The sequence below is a fragment of the Sinohyriopsis cumingii genome, chromosome 18, assembly GCF_028554795.1.
Source record: "Sinohyriopsis cumingii isolate HCF-2022 chromosome 18, ASM2855479v2, whole genome shotgun sequence".
Taxonomy (NCBI): Eukaryota; Metazoa; Mollusca; class Bivalvia; order Unionida; family Unionidae; genus Sinohyriopsis; species Sinohyriopsis cumingii.
In genome coordinates this window covers 74,697,015-74,721,104 of record NC_142978.1, presented here as the reverse complement: position 1 = coordinate 74,721,104, position 24,090 = coordinate 74,697,015, and the positions used below count along the sequence as shown (strand labels likewise).

General features: G+C 35.8%; 1 protein-coding gene across 2 annotated transcripts in view; it reads right to left on the bottom strand.

Annotated features, from left to right (window-relative positions):
- Positions 1–24,090, bottom strand: part of LOC149776992 (uncharacterized) — a 113,173-nt gene that overhangs the window by 73,823 nt on the left and 15,260 nt on the right. For both annotated transcript variants that reach the window (XM_089941745.1, XM_089941744.1), the window contains 4 exons: positions 21,305–21,416; positions 20,061–20,396; positions 14,720–15,816; positions 6,394–6,619 (listed from right to left, as the gene is read on the bottom strand). In XM_089941745.1, the coding sequence (XP_089797871.1) occupies positions 6,394–6,619; positions 14,720–15,816; positions 20,061–20,396; positions 21,305–21,416 (1,771 nt within the window). The remainder of the gene's footprint in view (positions 1–6,393; positions 6,620–14,719; positions 15,817–20,060; positions 20,397–21,304; positions 21,417–24,090) is intronic.

Below are 24,090 nucleotides of genomic sequence, written 5' to 3'. Positions count from 1 at the left end.
TACAACTGGTTCTAATATGTAAATGCCTGTTACCATTTGCTGTCAACTGTGTGATATACTGCCGACTGAGGCATGGTTTGACAACTTGCAGGTCCAATACAACTGGTTCTAATATGTAAATGCCTGTTACCATTTGCTGTCAACTGTGTGATATACTGCCGACTGAGGCATGGTTTGACAACTTGCAGGTCCAATACAACTGGTTCTAATATGTAAATGCCTGTTACCATTTGCTGTCAACTGTGTGATATACTGCCGACTGAGGCATGGTTTGACAACTTGCAGGTCCAATACAACTGGTTCTAATATGTAAATGCCTGTTACCATTTGCTGTCAACTGTGTGATATACTGCCGACTGAGGCATGGTTTGACAACTTGCAGGTCTGACACTATCAGGCCTCACAGGTTAATACCTTCATTCTGGTGTGACACCGTAAAAATGAACAGTAAAGAGATGGTGAGTGAGACCACTCAAAAGTGGCTTTCATGCCATCATCCAGACAAGAATAATGAAGAAAGGTCCCAGATGTAGCAGCTGAATAATCCAACTAGAGATGGTGGCAGATAAAATATATTGGGTATCTTGGAGAAGAACAAAAAGATAGTTCTGATCATTTCTTTTCCAATTTTATTTATCCAAATTGAAATGTCAGACCGTACGTGGGTAAAGGAGTCTATCTTGATCATCCCCAGCACAGATGTGACTGAGTCTGGATATTTCAACCAGATCAGGGGCTACCGAAGGTAATTGATTTTTGACTTCCTCATTTAGCAATTTAGAGAAACTAAAACCATGTTGCCATTGAATTATGAACAACCCTTTTCGACTCATAAGTCATAATTTCACTTCTCATCGATGCTAGGGAGCAGGAAGACTGTCTTAATGGTAAGGCAAGTCTCACTCACAACTTCATAAGGTGGTTTTGATAAGGATCCAAAAACATATTGAAAGTTCTGTCTATGCATTAATGAAAGACTGGCCTCTGAAGCTCAAATCACTTTTATTAGCTCTGAAAGATAAAGTTCAATGCTATGATGGGGCCCACAGAAAAATTAAGAACATTGGAGGACATTCCTATATTTCATAACAGTCACAACTGAGCATTATTTTTTGGAGAAAAGAAAGTCCACAACTGCAGTTAGAATTAATATATTTCTTACTACAACAATTACAAAATATTCTCCACTTGGCATTGTAAGCCAGCCGAAGAATCTGACTGGTTCCTATCCTGGGTGATGCAGTTGGCAATCTTGCTTGAAAATTTAGTATTTAAAAAACAAACCTGACAACCTGTCAAATTATTTTCTTATCAACTGCATTGATACATGCTACTAATACAGACTGTAATACTTCTCTTAAGTTCCTTCAACATTTATATCCCTCTTCATATTGGATAAAAAGTTTCCATATAGTGAATTGACCGAAGATGCTGTGTTGTTATCTGTTATTTATCAAATTTCCTTCTCAATTCCTTGTACCACTTTGAAATCACAAATTTCTATTCATTTTGAAGTTTGTATCATTTGCATGCTGAAATAATCTACATGACATATCCAACCCACATTACACATTAGTGACATCCAATTCTTGGCTGTGCCTCTAACGTAATTGCTGTTTGACTCTACAACACATGCCCATGTCTGGGTTCGAACTAAATCGCTACCATTTTGGTATGTTAAAGTTAAGAATTTTTGGTAACCATTAAAATCAAATTGTTTGCAAGATTGGTTTTGGAATTAGGATTATCTGAGCTACAGATTATATGAATCGTGCTTCAGTGAACATTTGGGCTGATTTTCACCTGCTACCATTTTGTCATTTTAACGTGCTTTCCTCACAACTGTTATATATACATCATTCTACAAAATTTGCAAATTTCAGTTTGCCATTTTAAACACTAATATTTTGAGAAAACATACAAGCCTGGAAGCAATAAAGTTAACTGTTGACTATTCATTAGTTTTATTTTGTGCTAGTATAATATAAATAATTTCTGTGGTGAAAGCATTGTTTGTTGGCACTGGAGAGATCTAGTAAATGAATTAGGTTTCAGCTGTCCACCTTTTCCATTTTATTTGGCCTTGACCCCTGACACGATACAATAAAAATGTGTGGATTATTGTGCAGGAAAACCACTCTGTGATGTAACATTAGATCCCTCCTCAGTGATAACTACCTGGATGCATCTACCATCAGATAACAGATCAATGAAGCTTGAACATTGGACTGATTGGGAGAGGCTATGAGAATGAGCTGAAATGAGGTCTCAACTCAGTGAAAAACGTATTTGGAAAGGAGGAAGATGTAGGTGTCCACAGGGTTAGTAGCATATTTCTTTCAAATTTTTCAAGGTTTATTCAAGGTTATTCAAGGTTCAAAATCTTGTTTTTCAATGCGCATTATTACATTAATTTTAAAGGACACATAAATGAAACCGTACGCAAAAAAGTTAATACTTACTATTACATCACATGAGGAACATTTCTTGCAAATTTTTTTAAAAAAAACAAAAAACGAGAAGTCAAGAGTATGATCTTTGATATCATTCCCATTAATACAAAACATCCAGCATCTGGGCATTAGAATAATGTAGTCACTGAACAATGTTCATTTTATGCTGTCTACACTACACTATCTACAAGTCCAAACTATTTTTAAGTGAATTTTTCATGTCCTTGTCATCAAGCTGTTTTTCATCAGCTCCAAGCTCAATGATTCTGTCCTTAACACTTTTCCTCAAACTATCTGATGTTCTGCTAAAGAAAATTTTCTTTTTGGTCTATACTTTCAATGCATAGTCATCAACAGCAGCTGTCATTGTCTCAATGTCTTTTTCAGTACCTGCCTTTCTTCACTTACTCTCATGAAACAAAAAAAGTAACAAATACTTTTTTCATTATCACTTGTTTAAAAAATAGTGTATGGATAGTTTAAACTATTTTATATTAGATATATTATTATTTTTCTCAGCTTAGCTGTATTCTAATTTTTGATATTTTTTGATTTATCATGTTCATTGCAATTATTGTCTGTCCTATTTCCAATCAATCCCAAACTAGAACTGGATCGAACTCATTTCATAACTAACACTATATACAGTTTCTATTTTAAAACTATTTACCACCATTATGAGAGCCTGGTGGGTTTTTTCCAGCTGCATGTGACCATTGAGCACTCTCTCTCTCATTGCATGCAAATCAATATCCTTCTGGCATAATTTGAATTTTGCAAAACTCTCTGAGAAAGATCTCATAATCCAATATATTTTTCTTCATCTAGCCAATGAAGTTGGAATTGGCACCCAGCCATTTAGAAGATTCAAATGATTGAAATTTAAACCACAGCTACATCTAGGTTTTGTACAATCGGAAGCTCAAAACAGACGACTGCGCAGTGGCCAGTTGTGGAAAAATTTCCATTCTGGCACAAACTTGGCGAGAGATTTGGTTTTGGGGGTGTTATTTTTCCTTTTCTTTTTTTTATTTAAATCTGCAAAATAGCTTTTCAAGATACCCAGACAATATTTTAACTTTTCAAGGTGTTTTCAATGCCTTGGTGGACAAATTTATTTTTCAAGGCTTTTCAAGGTTTTCAAGGTCCTCTACGGACCCTGTGTACAGCTGATCCCAATTCACCCTAATGACATATGCATATGTTCTGGGATCTGGTAGCTTGTTGTTTGTTCAGTCTCACTGTAAACAAGCCTATTTATGGCTTCTCCTACAGCTGAAAACATGTCTCTGCTACCTACTGGTATAGAGACCACTCTATGGGGATGACCCATCTGTCAAAACAGGCTGTCCATCGGGATGTTTCTCTTGCCTGGAACGTAACAGACTCAGATTATTCTCTGAGACTGTCCATCTGAGGAGGTTCTAAATTTTCACAAAAATAGTAACAGTTGCCCCTTTGATGTCTGAATAAGGCCATAACCATAGTGTTGTTGTTGTTGTTTTGGGCCTAATGTCATTTTTAAGTACATGATAGACTATACATGGTGGCCAGTATAACTGGTGGAGGATGAACCTGGGCAAAACCCTGGCAAAAACCACTAACAAACAGGAACCTACTTGTAAGCTTTCTCACATACCCACTTTGGCCAAGCTCAAAACTCAAAATCATGCAGACATGTTAGACGCTAGTTCTCAGTAAAGGCAAGTGCTTTAAACCACTTGGCCACCAGGGGTTCCCCGAAAGTGTTGTCAGTGGCAATCAAGATACACTGATGTCATATTCAGTTCATGTACAGATGTAGTGCTTGAAAAAAAGCTAAATCTCTAGATTGTTGATATGAAGGGAAGATTCTTCCCAAGCCACCAACTCAGCTGGTGACAAGGGAATCCAAGCTGACATGGAGGGAGGGTCTTCCACCAGTTAATTAAATTTACTTCCACATTCAGTTCCCTAGACAGTGAGGGAGATACAAGACAATAAAGTCTTTTTGAACACTCCTATTTTGAGGGAGAGTATATGTGACATCTTGTTCAGTGGAACATAAGCAAATACTTGATTTGAAAGAAAATTATTCCCCACAATAAAAACAAATTCTGAAAAGGGTTCAGATCTTCTTTTCATGGTTGGGGATTAGACTGATACAAGTAACTTCATCCAACAGAGTCACAAGTCCATTAGTAGGATATGTCCACGAACATTGGCTGACATTCAGTGAAGGTATACATATGTATATAGTTTATCTGAGCAGACACCAGTGCCAACACCAAGAGTTGAACAACAGATAACCTCAGCTTCGCAGAGGTAAGCTAAAAACAAATAAACAACCGGAACAAAAATGTAGTGGTTAATACTTACCCTAAGACTGATTACTGATAAGGGATACAATATAAAGAAGCACTGCTTCTCTAGCAAGTGCGCAAATGACTCCAGATTTACAACAGGGACATAGATAAGAGTGCAATATGCAAGGGCTGGGGAGAATATGTCAAACAATAATGTTGTTGTTATTGTGCATTTAACACCATTCTCAGCGGGGCCCCGAGTGGCCGAGTGGTCTAAAGCGCTCTCCGTTACGGATCACTGCCATCTCACCTCTATCTTCGCCGGTTTGAGTCTCGGATTCAGCCAATGTGGGTATGTGAGAAAGCTTGCCAGTAGCTTCTCGTGGGTCGGTGGTTCTTTCCGGGGTTTTCCCGGGTTCTTCCTCCACCATTGATACTGGCCGCCATGTATAGCCTATCGTATGCTGAAAAATGGCGTTAAACCCCACAACAACAACAACCATTCTCAGCACAGGATAGGCTATGCATGGCAGCTGGTTTAACTGGTGGAGGAAGAACCAGGGAAAACATCCATAAGAAACAAAGACCCACAGGAAACAAATGGCAAACTTTCTAAAATAACCACATTGGCTGAGCCCGAGACTCAAACCCACACCCATAGAGGTGATGGCAGTGATTGGTAACTGTGAGTGCTTTAGACATTTGGCCATCTGAGGCCCCACATAAAAATGTACACAAATGAAAGAATTTATACAAAAAGACAAATTAAATGGTAAAAACCAATGAATGTCCAGAGTCACATGATAACCATTTGATGACCAAGGATAATAAGAAACATATTCCAAATAACAGAAGTAACCCACAGAAATCACGTCATTGTTCTAAGGACTACAATTACTTTTTTGGAGAAGGGAATGCACATTGGGGTGGGATTAGTAGCTTGAAAACAGCAATGTAATAATAGCTTGTAACATATTGCTTATCAAGGGACAGAATACACACTGGACTGGGGACTAGCACCAGGAAAACAGCAATGCAATAATAACATTTAATACTTAAGGAAAACAACAATTCAATAATAGCATTTAATATATCGCTGACATTAAAATATTTTTTTGAGGCAAATTTCTAATCCTTAAAGTGTGAATTATTGTCCCCCTGATTTAGCACCAGGGATATAGCAATGACACCATCTATTCACTGATCCCTGCATCTGTTTTTCCATACAGTAATGTAACTATACCTATACTATTAGTTGTTCATAATCCATATGACAATGATGAACACGAGTTGAAGTTTTGGTTCCTTCACCTGGGAAACCATGGGGTCAAAGGTACAAATTTTCAATAACATAAACATTTTCTAAGATTTTTTTTCTCCGCCAAATTTTACATAGTAACAAGACATGCAAAATTTTAACGACTTTCATATTCTGACCACTTGATCACTGTCAAGGCCAACAGAGAGAGAGAAAGAGACAGAGAGTAAGGGAGACGTAAGCAAAGAGGTAAAATTATGTGATATATATTAATAAATTAAAAACATAGAACATTTAAATAATGCAATTTCCAAGTGATGTAGTCTGGTCATTGTCTACACCACAAGAAAACTTCATTTCAATATTCTTTCTCACCTAGCAAAAAAAAATACATTACCATTAACCGATTTATTTCCTCCTGCATTTTTTGGTCCGCACCAAGAAGCTGCTTTTCAAGCTTGGAATTCTCTGCACGTAGCTCTTTAATGGATTTCTTAAGAGAAGTTTGTTCACGTTCCAGGCTGAGCACCTCAGCCTTAAGTCTCTCATTGCACACATTCATGGTGTCCAGCTGGTTGGCTAAAGCTCGAGGGTGTTGTTTCCTCACCTCATCTGCCGTAAGTCTACAATTATACAAAATATTGTTTTTAAATATCTTGTATGTAATCATCAAAGGCACTTGTGTTATGGATTCATATATTTCTGAAATAAATATTAAATTTTCCAGCATTGGATCAGTTTTTACAGTGTTGGACCCCAGTCCTGTTTTATAAAATTACCTTGTCAACTAGAACAGTTATTTAAATTTTAAAAATTAACAAGGAAACTAGCAAACTATGCCTGTCTGACTCAACATTAACTGATTCAAAGTATAAAATGCTGAAAAAGTGAATATTGCACAAAAATGAATAATCCACAACCTCAGTGACATTGATCATCATCAACCATCCCCGTCATAAACTTTCCATACTGGGATGTGAACTCATCGTGATCAAGTAACCATTCCAGTCTAGAATTTATTCTGGACATTTGAGTCACCATTTTTTCTTCTTTCCTATATGCTACTAAGAAAATGCAGCCATGTTTTTACTGAAGCTCTTCTCTACATTTTCTATCAATGATCAACCCATGTACTGATGCTCACACTAACAGAAATCAGCAGGCTATCTATCCAGTGAAATGGATCATCTGATATTTTTTGGCAATAAGCTCGATATGTACTAGATTCAGTATACAGTCTATCCTAATAATCTTTATTTTCTTAGGGTTTTTTCTATGCACTCTGTGACTGCTGTGGAATATATTTTCTTGTGCCAAAGATGAAAACTAAGGGTCACTGTTGCTAGGTGCAGAAAAAATTAACCCTGTAAGAGTAATTATAAATTTTAAAAAATTCTGATTCACTTGAAATGACACATTTTCCTACATGTTACTGGCACAAGATATTATCAATTCTATACCTCCCTAAAACAAAATGCATACATTTTGTTTGGAGTGAAGACGTTCATTAAAACTATATTCCACGTACTAAGTCACTGAATCTGATGCTAGTGGCTTTGCTATCAATAAATATCGAATTGGTACAGTGGTCCCCCTCTTCTATGGCCACCCTTCTGCACTGGGAAAGTGGCCTTATAAGATGGGTGGTCTTTCCAAAGGGGACTAAATTTTTGGGAAGTAGTATATGTAATGTACTTAGTGAGAAAGCAGCATACCTCAAAGCATTTAATATCTTCATTTAAAAGTAACATTAATTACTAAAAGGTTCTTGTTATAATAATAGGCTTATTTCAACTGAATATACATTAATAGTTCGTTTTCTTGGCATAAGTGTGATGTGCGAGTGGGCATTGTTGTCATGCACCAAAACAATTCAAAAACGTCATTTAAATCTTTGTTCCATTTTCCCACTGCTGCTGAATAACCTCCTTATTGGTTACGATGTTGTTTATTCTAGTCTTTTCAACATAAAATTGTTTTATTCAAGTCATTTCTACATAAAATTGTTTGGCAAGTCGCCCCCCCATGTCATCGAGTAGAATAACCGACTTTCTTCTAAAATAATACATCTCCATTTACGTGATGAAATGTTAATGTTTGGTAATGATTTATTTGGATGCTGCTAACTGTATGCGATTTAATTATGCAGGCGAAACTTCTGTTGAGTGGATGAAATGCCTTCTTCATAAAGGAAGCAATGTGTTGTCACGTGATTTTTCGGTCTTTTTCTGGTACTTTGTTTTGTTCAAGGTTAATTTCTCTGTGTGTGTTAATGCACAAAATCTATTTTTAGCTTTGCTGACCCTGCTATGATCTTGACAATTACGTCTGGTTGTAATCATCAGAGAAGAACTCAACAGATGTGTGAAGCCCAAAACTCTATCATAACATTGTTAAGCCCATTTCCTGTAAATGTCGACTTTTATAAACAATGATATAGCATTAATTTTACATATACTTTAGTCAACACTTCTTCAGTAACATAAACTTGACATTGGGAGACATGTATCAACGATAGAGATAATCTGACCTGACATCACGACATGAACTAATTATTGGTTCTGGATACATTTGAAAAAAAAAGTGGCTGCTTGTCGCATTAGAGGGGTGGCCATTCTTGAGGGGTACTTTTGAATACAAACTTGTCGGTGTCAAGAGATTCTGGCCAGAAAAAGGAGGTGGCCGCTGGTCAGGGGGGCCGTTCAAGAGTGGGGCTACTATATTGCAATTCAATGACAAAATTATTTTTGAGTCTCTAGAGGCTGGAAGAATTTAAAACAATTTTATATTTAAAACACTTTCATACTTTCTGGAATTAAGATTTTATAAATTGCAAAAATAAAAATCTTTCTTGTAGAATATTCTATACTAAATTCTAGGCAAGCAACAAAATTGACCGTAATCATTCAATTTCTTTTTAAACTTGGGTCACGTTGCAGGATATACATAATGCTGTAAAACCAGGATAGCCACTCAGTCAAATTTTTATATGAGCACATATTTCTCTAGGATCTACTTGCAAAAAACAGAGATGCTCTCAGGATTTTATCATAAGGGGAGAGTAGAACAAAATTGTGAGGGAGGAGGAAACGGACATATTTCATTATTTATATAACACTTCAATATCCATCTCTTTGTTCCTTATCCACTCTGTAAGACTCCTATTAAAATCAAAATCTTTAAAAGATGTAGCCTCTGGTTGTATATACATTAATCTGTTCATTCTTTCTCAGCCTAATCAGTTTCATATCTGTGTATGAATACTGTTCTGTACTGAGAACACCCTTTCACAGCTCACAGGGATTTTTCACTAACTTAAGCTCTGCCAATGTTTAACTTCCTTGAATTAGCACTCAGCTGACTACTATGCTAGATTTACTATTCCGTAATGTTGTATTAGGATTTTAAGTTCATTAAACCCATAGTCTACTTATTCAAGCAGATGTATTTTAATGAAATAAATATCTTTATTTTTTAATTTCATTTTTAGATTCTTATTTATTAGATTTATCGTAACCTTTATATTAGGGCTATATAGTTTTGTAGCACATGATCCGGCTGGGCTAAATTGTTGACTAGAAAAGAAGTGAGAAGTGCACTCTACTTTTAAATTGTTTGTATTTTAATTTGGCTTGTTTGTCTGCCTTTTCACCATTTAATCTCAAAATACCGCTGAAATGAGGGGTTGACCATCATGCCATCTGTTTTGGTCCATCCAGCAAGTACATCGGATTTGAATTTAACACCATTTTTTGTTCAAAATCAATCCTTTTAACTTTTACCAGCTCCTATAATCTGATATACTTCCTGACTTTAAAAATAAATTACCTTAATTACTATGATCATATGATCAACCAGAATAGCTGAATTAAATCATCATCTAAAGATGAACAATGCTGGGAATTGGCCATTTTGAGTTTTATCGATTGCCTGTATTATAAACACACATTTGTAAAACTTCCTTTATGCAATGTTCAAACTTCGACACAATGCTTGTCATGGGGCCCAATGTGCCAATCAAATTTAGATTATCAACCATTCATGTTAAGCCAAAGAAACCTGATATGTCAACACTTGCAACAAAATACACATCGTGACAAACGCTTCAATATTTTTAACATTTATAATCAAATACTTTAAGGGTGAACAGCTGAATAAAGTTCTATGCTGTGCAGGTACATTTTCATATGCGCAACTTGAAATTAATTTGCAGGAGGTCTCACACATCACTGCTTTCCATGTGCATAATTTCGTAAAATATTTGCATGAATCATGCGATTGCATGCCCTGGGAGCATCTTTGTAAAAATGACTCTTTGATTTCTGGGAGGCAACACTTGCAAACATTCCGAGGCAATGTGATTTTTTGTTGTTGCTGTTGCAGCAAGTGAATATTTACAGTGAATTGCCTTTGGCCTGTGTGTGAACTGACTTGAAACAAAAAAAAACACAGATTCAGTTTTGTAATTATCACATACCTCTTTTTTCATGTTTTCAAATAGTTTCAACTATGCAGAGTAAAAGTAATTAAAACACAAGAGTTGATATCCCTTTTTAGTCCACAGAAGATCAAAATATTTCAGTTTCAATTGCTTCACGATTGAAGTATTTCTTAATATGCTTTGATTTTCTTGTGGAACGATATATAATTGATGAATTAAGACAGGCAAAGTCAGTTTTCATTCATAAATATAGAACCCTTATTACAGATCTTTCAAACATTTTTTGTATTTTGCTTTCAAACTAAGAGATGAGCTATTAAAAAGTATCAATATCAACACCCAAACAAGTGTATTTTACTATGCTGTTTATGGCCCAATGTGGATTATACTCTGTTCATTATGTTATGCATATGGACCTGAGGCTTAAAGAACTGAATAAACTTTCTGTTCTGTTCTGGAAGACAAACTAGCAGCATAGCATGCTTCCCATATAGTTTGGTCAATAATTATTGAACAGTTTTGGATAAGTCTTTTAAATATTTTTCTAATTTTAGTGCTGGTAGCCACTTTGAGGGCATACTGGCAAAATTGATATAAATTTAAAAGGTCTTCATGCCCAGATGCTTTCTGTCAAATAAAAGCAAATTCTGTTCAGCATTTTTGTAGTTGAATTTTAATTGTTTTTTTCTATTTATAGTAGCAGTGGACATATTTGATGATTATCACCATAACTTGTATCAACTTTAAAAAAAAACACTTCCATGATTTCTGACAGTTTTGTCAAATTCTATTCAGAAGTTTTGGAGAAGTCATGTAAAGGTTTTTCTATCTTAAGTAACGGCAGCTTTATTAGATGGCTAATCATCAACATTCAAGCAAATAAAAAAATTTCTTATGCCAGGGTGCATTGTGAACTTTTGGTCAAATTATATTCAGTGGTCTTGAAGTTGTTTAAAAGATCATATTTAGTCAGAGCAGTTTTTCTGTTTTTAATAATGGTTGCCTTATATGCAGGCAGACTGGCATAATATTTATACACTTGAAAAGTCTTCCTGCCAGGGTGAAATAATGGCAGCCATACTTAATGACAGATTGACAACATTTGTAAATAAAAAAATGAAAGTTCATCATGCCTGGAAGCTCTGTGCTTTATTTGGCCAAAATTGGTCAGAGATGACGAAAGCGGTAGTTCACATCTATGACTACCATATTTTCTTTTCAGACTACTTAACTGTAAGATTCTGAAGTCAGCAGGACTACTGGACACATTTGATTGGGGTGGGGGGGTATTATTTATTTTAAGCAGTCCCCACAACCCATAGGCAGTTTGTACCCACCTATTTATTTTAAGAACAAAAATGCTTGAAGAATAAAAGAAAATGCAGAACACTTACTCATTTCATCTAATAATGTTTCTAACATGAGCACCAACAGAGGACTCCTAAACAATGTCAAATCCTTTGCATTTAGACCCAATATAATTATCCAATTGAAACAACAAGCATGCTCATGGGAATTTTCCAATTCATGGAAAATTCCATTTTCAGTAAAGGGGAGGTGTCTTTGGACTATAGATACACAGAAAATAAGTGCTGCGTCATCTGCATCCAATATTTTCAAGTTTATAATATTTCCCAAAAGAATTGAAAAAATATGAATGGAAAAACTATGCCCCAAAATTTGAAAACCTACAGTCAGATTTATATTGCAAAGTGCCAATTTATTGTAAAAATTCTTTAAAACAGACTCACTCACCCATATAATACAGACACAGTGTTAGCATAGAAACCCAATCTGGTTTGCAATGTGACGATGACAATGTAAGGACCCCCATGGCAAAAGTTAAGTATGAAATTTTAAGTTAACCCTTTACTCCCTACGTACGCTTTTCTACACCTTTACACGCCCCCCCCCCATCTACTCATAACTACGCTTTTACCTTTGCCCCACATCTTTGCATTTCTAAGCATTACACAGTATCTACTATGTATATGTTACATCTTCCATCTAAATGTTGATTTGCCACGAGGTAACCAAATGCTGGTCAAAAATAAATCATCTTTACTAACATTCGATTTTAATGATATATTACTTAACATTAGAACCTATAAATCTAAACTTAACTGACCAATTATATGTGGGGGGGGGGTCCATGACCACATTAAAAATGGCATCATGGGCCATTTGTATTACCTCAATTAGATGTAAATATTATGGCCTTTTCAAGATATGTAAGTTACTCATAATTGTAATTTTTCCAATTATAATGCTTAAGTTTACATTACTAGTATAAATTCATAATGTCATCATGTTCTTTATGTGGAAAATCACATTTGTAGAATGCACGGCAAATACGGCAAGTCTTCTTCCATACATTGTAATGTATAATGTTGCTTTAACGTGTTTAAAACACAAAATCTGCCATAACTGTATGGCATATAAAATAAAATAACAAAATTAAGAATGTCTGTGTTAGTCATTTTTTCCATTCATTTCAATATGCAAAGTTCCAGAAGTGCAAGATATTGACAGAAGTCCATTTACTCAGCAGTCAGGACCATCACATAATTTGCAGGAAATGGCACCAGAACTAGACTATTTCCAATTATATTTTCCAGTTTGACTTTTTGATTGTAAGTGAAACAAATAAATTTGCAGCTGAACAACATGTGGATCATGAAATCAGTGAATCAAACTGGACAGAGACCAGTGTGCCTGAGATGTCTGCCTTTATTGGCATGTTGATCTTCATGGGGATAATCAAAGCTCCTGACTATAGTTTTATTGGTCAAATTACAATTTTCTATCCAATGAAGGAATCAAAACTGTAAAGCCACGCAAAAGGTTTGAAAAACTATTCCAGTATCTTCGCCTAAATGATGACAACACCGATTTTCCTGCCGATCACCCTAACCATGATAAACTTCACAAAATACATCCAATACTGGACGAAGTTCTGACAAACATTGAGAATATTTACATGCCTCGCCAACATCAAACCATTGATGAAGGTTTTTAAACATATGTACATTCATTACAAATAATGTATTTCTTTCCAACAGTAAGCTGCACAGCAGACACACTCACATATAGAGATCATAAAAGAAATACACATACATACATGCATGCATACATATTGTATTGTCTTTCATCTTTACATTAATGTGATAATGATAAAAATTAAAATTAAAACAAATAGCCCATAATATATTCATGTTATTTTGCATGTCCAATATGAACCACTCATGTGTGCATATCATATACACACAAAAACATACATTAGATATCCATAACCACACAACTCCAATCTATCACATCTCCATACATAAATCTAAACATTAGACTCGAATATCTGACATTTTATTCCATACCTTTTCATAATAATACAAATAAATTAAAAATAAAAATAAACTAACTTTTCATTCACTGATCCAATTTTAAATTTAGATCAAAATTTCATACAATACTTCATTAAATGATTTATCAAGAAGATAATGCACTTTACAGGTAAGACTGCATTCAAGGGACGACACAAGGCCAAGCAGTATCTTCCTTCAAAGCCTATCAAGTGGGACCTGAAAGTATGGATGCACTGACAGTTTTTCTGGGTTTTTTCACCAGTTTGAGTTTTACCTGGGGAAGGAAGATACAGATGAAGTGAATGAGAGCATGAAGGGTCTTGGCTATCAAGTTGTGCAAAAGCTTACTATGTCTTTGAGAGGAAAATTTTATCATGTATATTTTGATAACTTTTTTACATCCATTCGACGGGTACGAAGTTTATTGTGAAATTCCATTTATAAAGCAAAAAACTAAATAATATGTTGAAACCAGAAAAGAGGGAGTATGTTAACAAATACAAAACTGCTGTCATGTTTTGTTGAAGTCACAGGGAATTCATTTTATATGGTACATAAATACATCATAAACTCATGACCTGGTAGTATTCCACACCATATCAAGCCTGTTTTCCCCCAGACTCAAAACAAAACTTGTAAGTAGTTTTGTGTATCTCAAGAGCACTAAAAGGAATTCATTTTCTAGTGTCTGCCCCTACAGTTTAGGATCTGGTCACTTATGAACCATTCACCCATAAACACTCATTATCTAGATCCAATCTCAATACAAAATTCTTTTCGGAATGATGTCAATATTCACAACTTACAAGCCTGGATGCATGTTAATTATCTAGATAACAATACCAAGTCCAGTAAACCACTATGCAGACAGAAGTCGATTTCTTACGGTTTCTACTTCAAATGCCTAGCAATATGTAGTATACCTGCGTCCTTGTTTGTTCAAAATCTTGACAGGTGTCATGGAAGTCTCACTAGTCTCCACATGTGCTGCCTCTGTCAATGTGGAAGCTGTTGAATACACTGGCACAGCTGATACTTCCTTATCGACCATTTCTATATCACTTCCCACCCCAACTTCCACAGCCTTGGGCTCATCTGTCATCATGCCAATATTCCTTGCTGCAACTGGCATTGGTGAGACAGATACAGACTCCATTATGGCAACATTCTGAGTAGATGTATCTACGGTCAATCTTGGCATAGGTGAACACATTACACTTGTACATTCAGGGTAGCTTTGTACCTCTTGGTCACGTGTCTTACATTTCACAGGAATATCTGTCATTGTGAACACATGGGAAAAGTCTACAGTAAATGCATTAGGAGAACACTGTACAGAAATGGACTGCATGTCAGCAACGTTTTGGACTGAGGTATCAGCAGTCATTTTTGAGAAAGGTGAAAAGGCTGCCATGGGTGAACACTGTGCCGAGCATACTGTTGGTCTATTATGTATTGACTGATGACAACATTCAATATTAGCCTTTTCTTCACACTTTTTACAGCTGTGTGACTCTGAAGTAGATTCATATTTAACCATCTCTTTCCCATGCTCTTGTCCATCAACAAAAACACTCCATTTTGTAATTTCATTACTCCTAATAAATTTGCCTCTTGGAGAAATTTTTACTACTTCATCATTGATATCAGAATTGTCACTATTCAATTTGATACTATGACCAGGACAACTTCCCTTTCCACATACTGTGCAGGTACAGCCTTCTTCTAATGGAAAAACAGGGGAGCAAGCTCTATCAACATAAATTAGCCTGTGATCTTGATCCATTCCTGTCATCTCAGCATAAGGAAGAATCAGATTTTCTAGAGCCTTTGTAGCATATTTAAAACGTGAAGTTCTGGGTGTGTCACAAATGGGACTTATTCTATGGGGTATAGACCCTGTAAACCGAATATCAGTCTCTGTGCAGGCCTTTGGTTTCCAGTCTTTATTCAAATAAGTATTTTTGACATCCTTGCTTGTAAATCTGGGCTGCTTGAATGAGCTACCACCTTCTGTTGCCTGTAAGAAATAAATTTTATTTGGAATAATACAATTACAGTTTAAGACCATTACATAGATGACTAACAGCAACACTAATTAATTCCAAACTTTACTTTGACAGAATAAGCCAAGATAAATGTTGCCAAAATATTACCTTGATTTGATTGTTAAGAGTACTGTAATGTAGGTTATTCTGTCTGGTTGGAAGGTAACTGATTTTAATGATGTAATGCTTACATGCTACTATTATAATGCTTCCCGTTTCTCAGACACCATGTCCCTACTCAAATCTAAATATTTCCTCCTCCAATTAGTATGAGAACATGATTCCAGTCTGATGCCTTAGTCATAGCCAACATAAGGAATATCTTCCTCTTTTGACGCTTTTACTACAGACTATCTGAGCAGGTTGGGAAAAGGGAATCAATGAAACAATAGTTAAATATTAAATAATTAAAATTTGTTTTACTGCCCCCATAAACACACACACCTCAAAATATATTTTAAAGGCAGTAAGACATTACCTGCCAACAGAGCATTGTTGAATTAACCAGATAGAAGGGAGGCTGATGGATTGAAAAATACTGGTACTTAACCTAACTGGAGAAGTGTTTCCTTCTGTAAGCTGGTAGATGGCCTTGTTACAAGTTGTGTTGTCCCAACTGGACCCAATAAAACACTGCCTTTGCTCCGATGCACCAAAGAGCATAGGTAAATGGATGAAAAGGTAGTGTCCCACTGCCAGAAAGCAGCTCACTTGACATCATCCAAAAAGGAGTGATCCAAGTAGGTCCAAGATGCATCAATAGCCCTGACCACAGGGTTATAACACTTATGAAAAAAAGAAAGTGAAGTAGTGACAAGTTCTTGATTGTGTGGACAATCCACCTGGAAAGGTGGCTGCAAAAATATCGAACGAACCATTGAGAGCAAGAAACAATACCAACCTTTCCTTCTTTAACAGCAAGACAACTAAAGCCTTAATGCCCTAAATGGGCAAAGGAGCCAATCATGACCATCTCCAGCTTCTTCTGGAAACCCAAGTCCCTGAAGAACCACCTCCATCTGATATCCCATCTTGAATCTGATGCATCTTTACGCAAAAAGGTATGGAGTTCAAGGCTGTAAATCAAGATTCTGGTCAGGAACTGATGTCAATCTAGCCAACAATTCAGGTGGTGATTAAAATCAGATCCAGGAGAAATAGAAGTTCCTTGTGAGATTTTCAGTTTACTTGAAATTGGAACTGGTTAGGGCACAAGCGAAGTTTCTCTAAGGGAGTTAAATTCAAATCAGCATTCAGAGTTCCAAGGATGAAGAGGTAGATGCAAGAAGACACTGAAGCCATGGCCATACTACTCACTATAAGGTATGAACTCTCCCTTAACAGGAATTTTGCTGGGCTTTGCCAATGTCACAAATTACATTTTCATTTTAAACTTATTGGTAACAAAATATACCATCTGGCAAGTTTTCTGGTGACATTTGTTGGGCTCTTTAAACCTATATATAGAATCTTGGGTTTGGTGTGGAGAAATTCAAAGGTACCTTTAAAGGAAGCCAAAACTTGGATATAGATTGCACTGGAATCTATCTTTTGTTACAAAAACAAAATCCTTTAACCATATTGACAAATGCAGCTCAACACTTCATTTTTACATCATAATCCGCTTTTGAAGACACCTGGCCTGAGTATTTCGATTAATCAAAATTTCAACTTTATTTTCTCACAGTGTAAATCCTACTCAGTGACCACAGGTTACCTCTTATAAGCTTCACTTGTATGCAGAATTCGAGATGGCTGTTAAGTTGAAATTTTTGCATTTCTTCAACACCAAAAAGATCCAGGAATAGAAACCCAAAGTTTGGCTGTTTCCCAATCTGATTAAAATCAGATCACCACTGTCCTACGTAAAATCTGACAGTAATTGCTTAGGAGTCATGTTCTGGTGACCCTTGAATTAGCCGATGGAAATCCAGCTTTCAAAAATCTTAAAGTGAATAAAATCATTTGACCCACATTGATGCTATTCAGGCATTCTGCTCAGTCTACCAAACATGAAGATATAAGGCTTCATATGGTTGGCTGAAACAATTTTTTTATAGCAATTATAGTAATAACAAGAACAAGAAGTGTAAGCTGTTACTGTCAGATCTTCACTCCAAGCTAGAGGCAGAAACTAGCACCACCTGAGGAGGGGGGATGGAGACCACTCCTACTGTCTGAAGGCTATGGGCACACGTTTTGGGGAAGGAGGCATTAAATGAAAAGTGCAGACTTTATCATCCTTCAACATATAGCCTGACAGGTGGGAAGAAGCAGGCAACCTGAATGGGAGGGAAGGATCTGCAGCATCCTGCTCTTTTGGGAATGCATTTAAGTTTACCAGAATGGAAAGGCATCAGCATCCTAAACTTCCCACCCCCAAAGGGATTGGACGTAACACTGAGAAAGGGAGGTTGTAAACCTGATCCATGTCCTCAAAGAATGCTAGCAAACACCAGTTACTAAGAAAGGGAATAATGAACAGAATCACTTTATGCTGAGCAAGGTTAAAAAATTAATCAAATTTAGCAACAAGAACACACAAAAAACATTCACAGAAGGTGAGGATTGGGGAGCAGAACACTCAATGAACAGATAAGGTTATTTACATGGTAGATCTTGTTCACAAACTGATAGTGGACACATGTCCATGCCATAACTAAGTAGGTCTTACAGCCAGGTAGACTAAACACTTTAAGATTCTATAATGACCCTGGTCATGCCTGAAGATTTGAGGAAGGGTGCACGAGTTTAATCAGAAAACAATTAACTGAAAATTTTCAAATGACCCTGGTCTTGCCTATGGGTCAGAAGGTATGTATGAATCTTGAAAAGCAGTGCTTATTGATCCAATAGTCCAAATATCATGGGTTTAAGAAATTATGACTTTATAGAAAAACTTGAACTGCCAACTTAATTAACCAAGGGTTTCAAGAGACCTTGGCCTTACCTGAGGTAGAGAATGCAGATGTGTGCATGGATGTATACAGATGAAGCGTCATGATTCGTGAGCTGATGTATCATGGCTAATCCTATCTGGGTTTGGAACTTATGTCTACACAGAATAATTTTTAAGCGAAAACTCAACCAATGTTTTTAAATGACCTTGACCAAGGGTTAGGGGGAGGGTAGGGATGCATGGATATGACATGGCCGATCTTCCTGATTCAACAGTCCAAATATGACAGGTACTCCCAGGGTTTGGGATTAATAACCAATTATAATGACCACCATGAATTAATGTGTTGGCTGAAGAAGAATGACCAGTAACTATTTTCAAGATGCTTTCTAAGTGTAATGAGTGATACCCATGTCTCAACTATGCTAAGCAGGCATGATAAAATAAATCTCTGAAGAGGCTGTACTTAGCAGGGAGATAAATAATGTAACCCCTCTGCTGAGATTTCCTTGTCTTGATGCAAAACCAAACACCAATTACTGCTCCTTTCAAAACAGTCCTTCATTTTTTGCAACATAGTTTAGCACATTCAATACTCAGATACTATTAATGCCCGACTTTCTTTTGCATAGTTCGTTATGAACAATTTTACTATATCTACTGAACAAAAGTAATTTAGCATTCATAATTTGTATGTGTGGTCAACACTGCACCAAAAGCACCATGAGGCACATACTATTGTTTTGTCAACACAGTGCATTAGTATGAATACCTTAACGAAGGAAGCAGTGTGACTGGTTCATGCAAAGTTAGGACATTCTAAAAGTGTTCTGTTATTATCACACTTAATCAATGTTTTATGAAAATAACAATAATTATTTGTTTATATAAGGAACTCTTTTAACTTTTGAAAAACTAGTTTATAAACACTCTTTAACTTCTGAACACAGTTCCTACAAGTGCTGTAATTAGTGTGTAGACAGCATGACTGAAACAACGGGGCTGAGGCAAATGGACAGAGATAAGAAAAGTTAGGTTAGCAAATCAGCTACATTTCTGTCACACAAGCTCCCTTATCAGACATTTTAAGAAACAAACTTAGTTTTCCATCAATATTAATTGTACAAATCAAGTGTTTCACACAACCTGGTGTCAAACAAGCATCTGTGTATTCAAGCACCCAACTTATAAAAACTTGAACACTGGTTGCATAGCAACTACCATTGTTGCTGTAAAAGTGACACCTATGTCCCACCATGCTAATGCAGATGAGACAATAAATATGATTTGAAACAACACTTTGTACTCTTTGCATACCTTGCACACAGACAAGTCCTTGGTTTCTGCTGTAGTACACAAGTTCTCAACACATTTAGGAATAATGTTTTCCTGATACTTCAGGGCGTTATCTTTATCAATATCTGGGTCCTCCCCTTTATCTGTGGATGGGGACACATCTGTCTCCTTTGACTCAAGTTCCCTAGGGCTTAGGTTTGAGGTAGGTACTTGGGCCCCTGATAATTCCTGAGAAGGCAAATCACATTGTCCCTTAATAGGACATTCTTCTATAGGGCTTGATGTTTTCTGTTGGAATAACTTGTTTTCTAAATCAAAAACCATTCTGTCTGTAGCTGCTAACTGTCTTGCTAGATCCTAAAATAAAGAAGAGTAATATTCCAAATAAATCTGTTTGAACTAAATGAATTCCTAAGGTACTGTAATTGTCAAAGAAAATACTTTAAACTTTATAGAAATAGTCTCTTTATCAAATTGTAATGCATGATAAAGCACACATGTAAAGAGTATACCTAAGGAAAACAATGTTTTCCCCTACCTTCACTGTAACTAATTAGTCGGACTGGGATCATCTTTCAAAACTGTCCTTCCAATACTAATTGGAGGGAGTAATTAGATTGGACTGGAGACTAAAGTCCCAGAAAAGGAATATATGCAATAGGTAATGTATTACTGACATAAAATAACTTTATTCATTTATATTTATTATAATCTGAACATGGAATTATAATGTCCACTGACATTACCCAGACCTGGAGGCATGACTATGTCAAATGATACACCATCAGGTTATGACATATATTTGGGATAAGCTTCATGAAAATACCATAAACCATTCAAGCAAATGTTAACAGATCATCATAAAATGCCATTAACATAAAACACTCTCTTAAAACTGGCTAATAAAATCTCATTATTTACATCTTCATCAATAACAATAGCAACACCACGGAAAGCTATATCCATACTGATGACAAGCCATTTACTTATTCAACACTTTTCCAAGTAATGAGAAAAAAACACACCAAAAAACCCAATCCATCATTTACATTGATGTGAGACCAGGAAATCCCATCCTTGAGATCAGAACTGTGAAAAGAAACTTGGCAAAGTCTCATTCCTGCCCAAAAATTCTGATTCATATATGAGATTTCTGGTTCCCACAACAATGCATGGATTCTATTAATCTTGCCTATGCCTTGCAATCAAGATAAAAACTTAATGTAAGCTTCTTCACTTTCTTGTAGCAGCAGACATAGACATACCTCCTGTTTGTTACAAAACAGTCCTGATGTCCTCTTTTCCTTTGCTGATGAGAATCCAGAACCTGGGATGTACTTAGGAGTCCCCTTGTTTACCAGTGAGAATGGATTCAATCTGTAAAACAATAAGGCAATTTGCTTAATCTATAGACAATTAGAGTTCATGTATCCATCTTAATTACTTTTGTAAAAGTAAATGAAACTGAGATGACTTTTTTAAAACTGACCAATTTTAAATACCGTATATATATTCACCTAGAAGTCAAGACCAACTGCACAGGCCCATATCATCTATCACATAATGCACCAGCAGATCTGGGTCTATTCAGTTTGTTAAAAGTAATCAGAAAAACAAGCAATACAGACTAATGGTTCCCAACCTGTGGGCAGTGGGGTTATTCCAAGGATGCCTAAAAGTACAACTATTAGCATTTGGTGGGTCTGGGACATTTTGGGGGAAACACTGACATAGACCAATTTTTATACTACATATGCTAAACTTTGTTTCCATGGCAGCATACAAATACTGAATGCAGAAAATTACAAGGATCTAATATCTTTAATGGTTTGAGTTGTGCTCCAAAAATTAAATGTTTATGGACAGAGTGAAATCTGTATTCCTCCATCCTGTAACGGGCAGCAAATCTATCCACTAATATTAGTGCCTCTACTTCGTAGATGGGGTTACGACATCATATCTAGGTGGATGGGTGTTGTCAACATTGATGGACAATATTAATTTATTCATTAATACATGCTGTTATTCAATACCAAATGATGATTGGTATATATTTAATATTCCCATATAAACTGATCATAAATCATCCATTTAACTCTTTAATTTCACGATGTTATCATGCTGGTAATGCATGTGTAACTTTCTTAGGTATTAGCCTCATTTCCAACTTTAGCACCTTTAGAATATTCCCATTGTTATCTTGCATAATAGTTAAGGGTTGCTTACAACATCATTCATTCTGCAGAATACCATGGAAGGTATAAAAGGCTTGTAAGCGTCTCTACTGGGACCTGTTTGGGTTTCCGAGGGTCACGTTAAGAGTTCCTTACGTTTAGACTGAGCATGGACAAATCAATTTACTACTTTTTTTTCTACAAATATCATATAAGGAAGTGTGCAAAGAAAAGGTAACTCTTTTGTTTATTATTTTCTGCAAATCAGAATTCATAGTTATTTTACGATATCTATGTAAGTAAATGCAAGAAAATAATGTTTCTTTTATAGTAAATTTTGGATAGTTCTAAAACTAAGTCTTGAAATCTACATCTGTGTACTCAAACCTGAATGGATATCTATTCATTCATTGTTTTAAATCAGCAACTTCAGCTTACATATCTGCTTATCAGTTAAATAGTATTCAGACAGTATTTTCATGATCCTGTGAGGTCAAGTCAAGTGTTTCAAGGTTCTTTCCAATAGTTATTTGTTATATTGTAAAGCTGTGGAGTGTTTCTCAAGGCTTTGTACATATGCTGTTATTGTTTTTTCAGCCACTGAGTGTTTCTCAAGGTAGTTATTGTTTTTTCAGCCACTGAGTGTTTCTCAAGGCTTTGTACATATGCTGTTAGTTATTGTTTTTTCAGCCACTGAGTGTTTCTCAAGGCTTAATACATATGCTGTTAGTTATTGCTGTTTCAACCACTGAGTGTTTCTCAAGGTAGTTATTGTTTTTTCAGCCACTGAGTGTTTCTCAAGGCTCTGCTTGACATTTTAACCTATATGAATTTAATGAAAAGTTAGCCAATGTTTCAAAGTCTATCACTGAACAATAATTTTAAAATAACATCTAAACATTAAACATTGACATTGATAAACGTTAATATCAACTTTTATCATAAAAACTGTTACTTACATTACTTATGTTTGTCCAATTGCACACTATCACTGTGATATAAAAGCAATGAGTTATTATTTGAAGTGATGCACCAGATATTTGAGTCTTGAAATTGTAATGCTATACAAGTTTGTGACTTAATAAACCAGACGAAACTTAAATCTGAGTCAGCATTTCATCACTAGTCCCATTCTTAGTGTATGGATTTCCCACTTCGTCAGAGAATCACAGTGACCTCTTGGAGTTAAGGCCTAAGTTTAATTGGGCCTGTACTCTAATGAGAGTTTATCAGCCACAGAGAACATAGTGAGTCACTGAATGGTCACTGGAAGTTTAACCGCCAACGCGACCCCATAACAATACTACATACCGAGGGATAAAATAAACATGAAACCGAGTAACCAACATCGGCAACCCCATTAAAATGTCTGCTTAGAGACAATGATTTGTCAAACATTTGATAAGTTTTTATATGTAAAGATCAACAAAGTAGATTGGGAAGAGAAAGTTTTGCTCCTGAAAGAGAAACGTGTGAATGGTTGGAGAATGATCAACTGAAAATTGGGAAAAAAATATTAAAACTGAAGAAATGTCAATAGCAAGAAGCAAATGTAACTAGTCTAAAATGTGTACAAAATTTATTAAATATATTTTAAACTGACTTGGACTTTTATATTGGGAATAAATGTGAATAATGAATGAATGGATGAACATGGTGACCAAACAGTAAAAGAACTGAAATTGAAAAAGTGTAATCAGCAAAAAAAATTGAAAAACAATTTAATCATTTCTTTGTTTCAGCCTGTTTCAACCACCAGACTTTACTCAATTTAAACGGTCAAACCAATTCATGCTGAATGGATAATTGCAGCTCACACGAAAATGTGTGAAAGATCAGACCTAATTATCCCGGACTTTGCGAATTGACCGTAACAT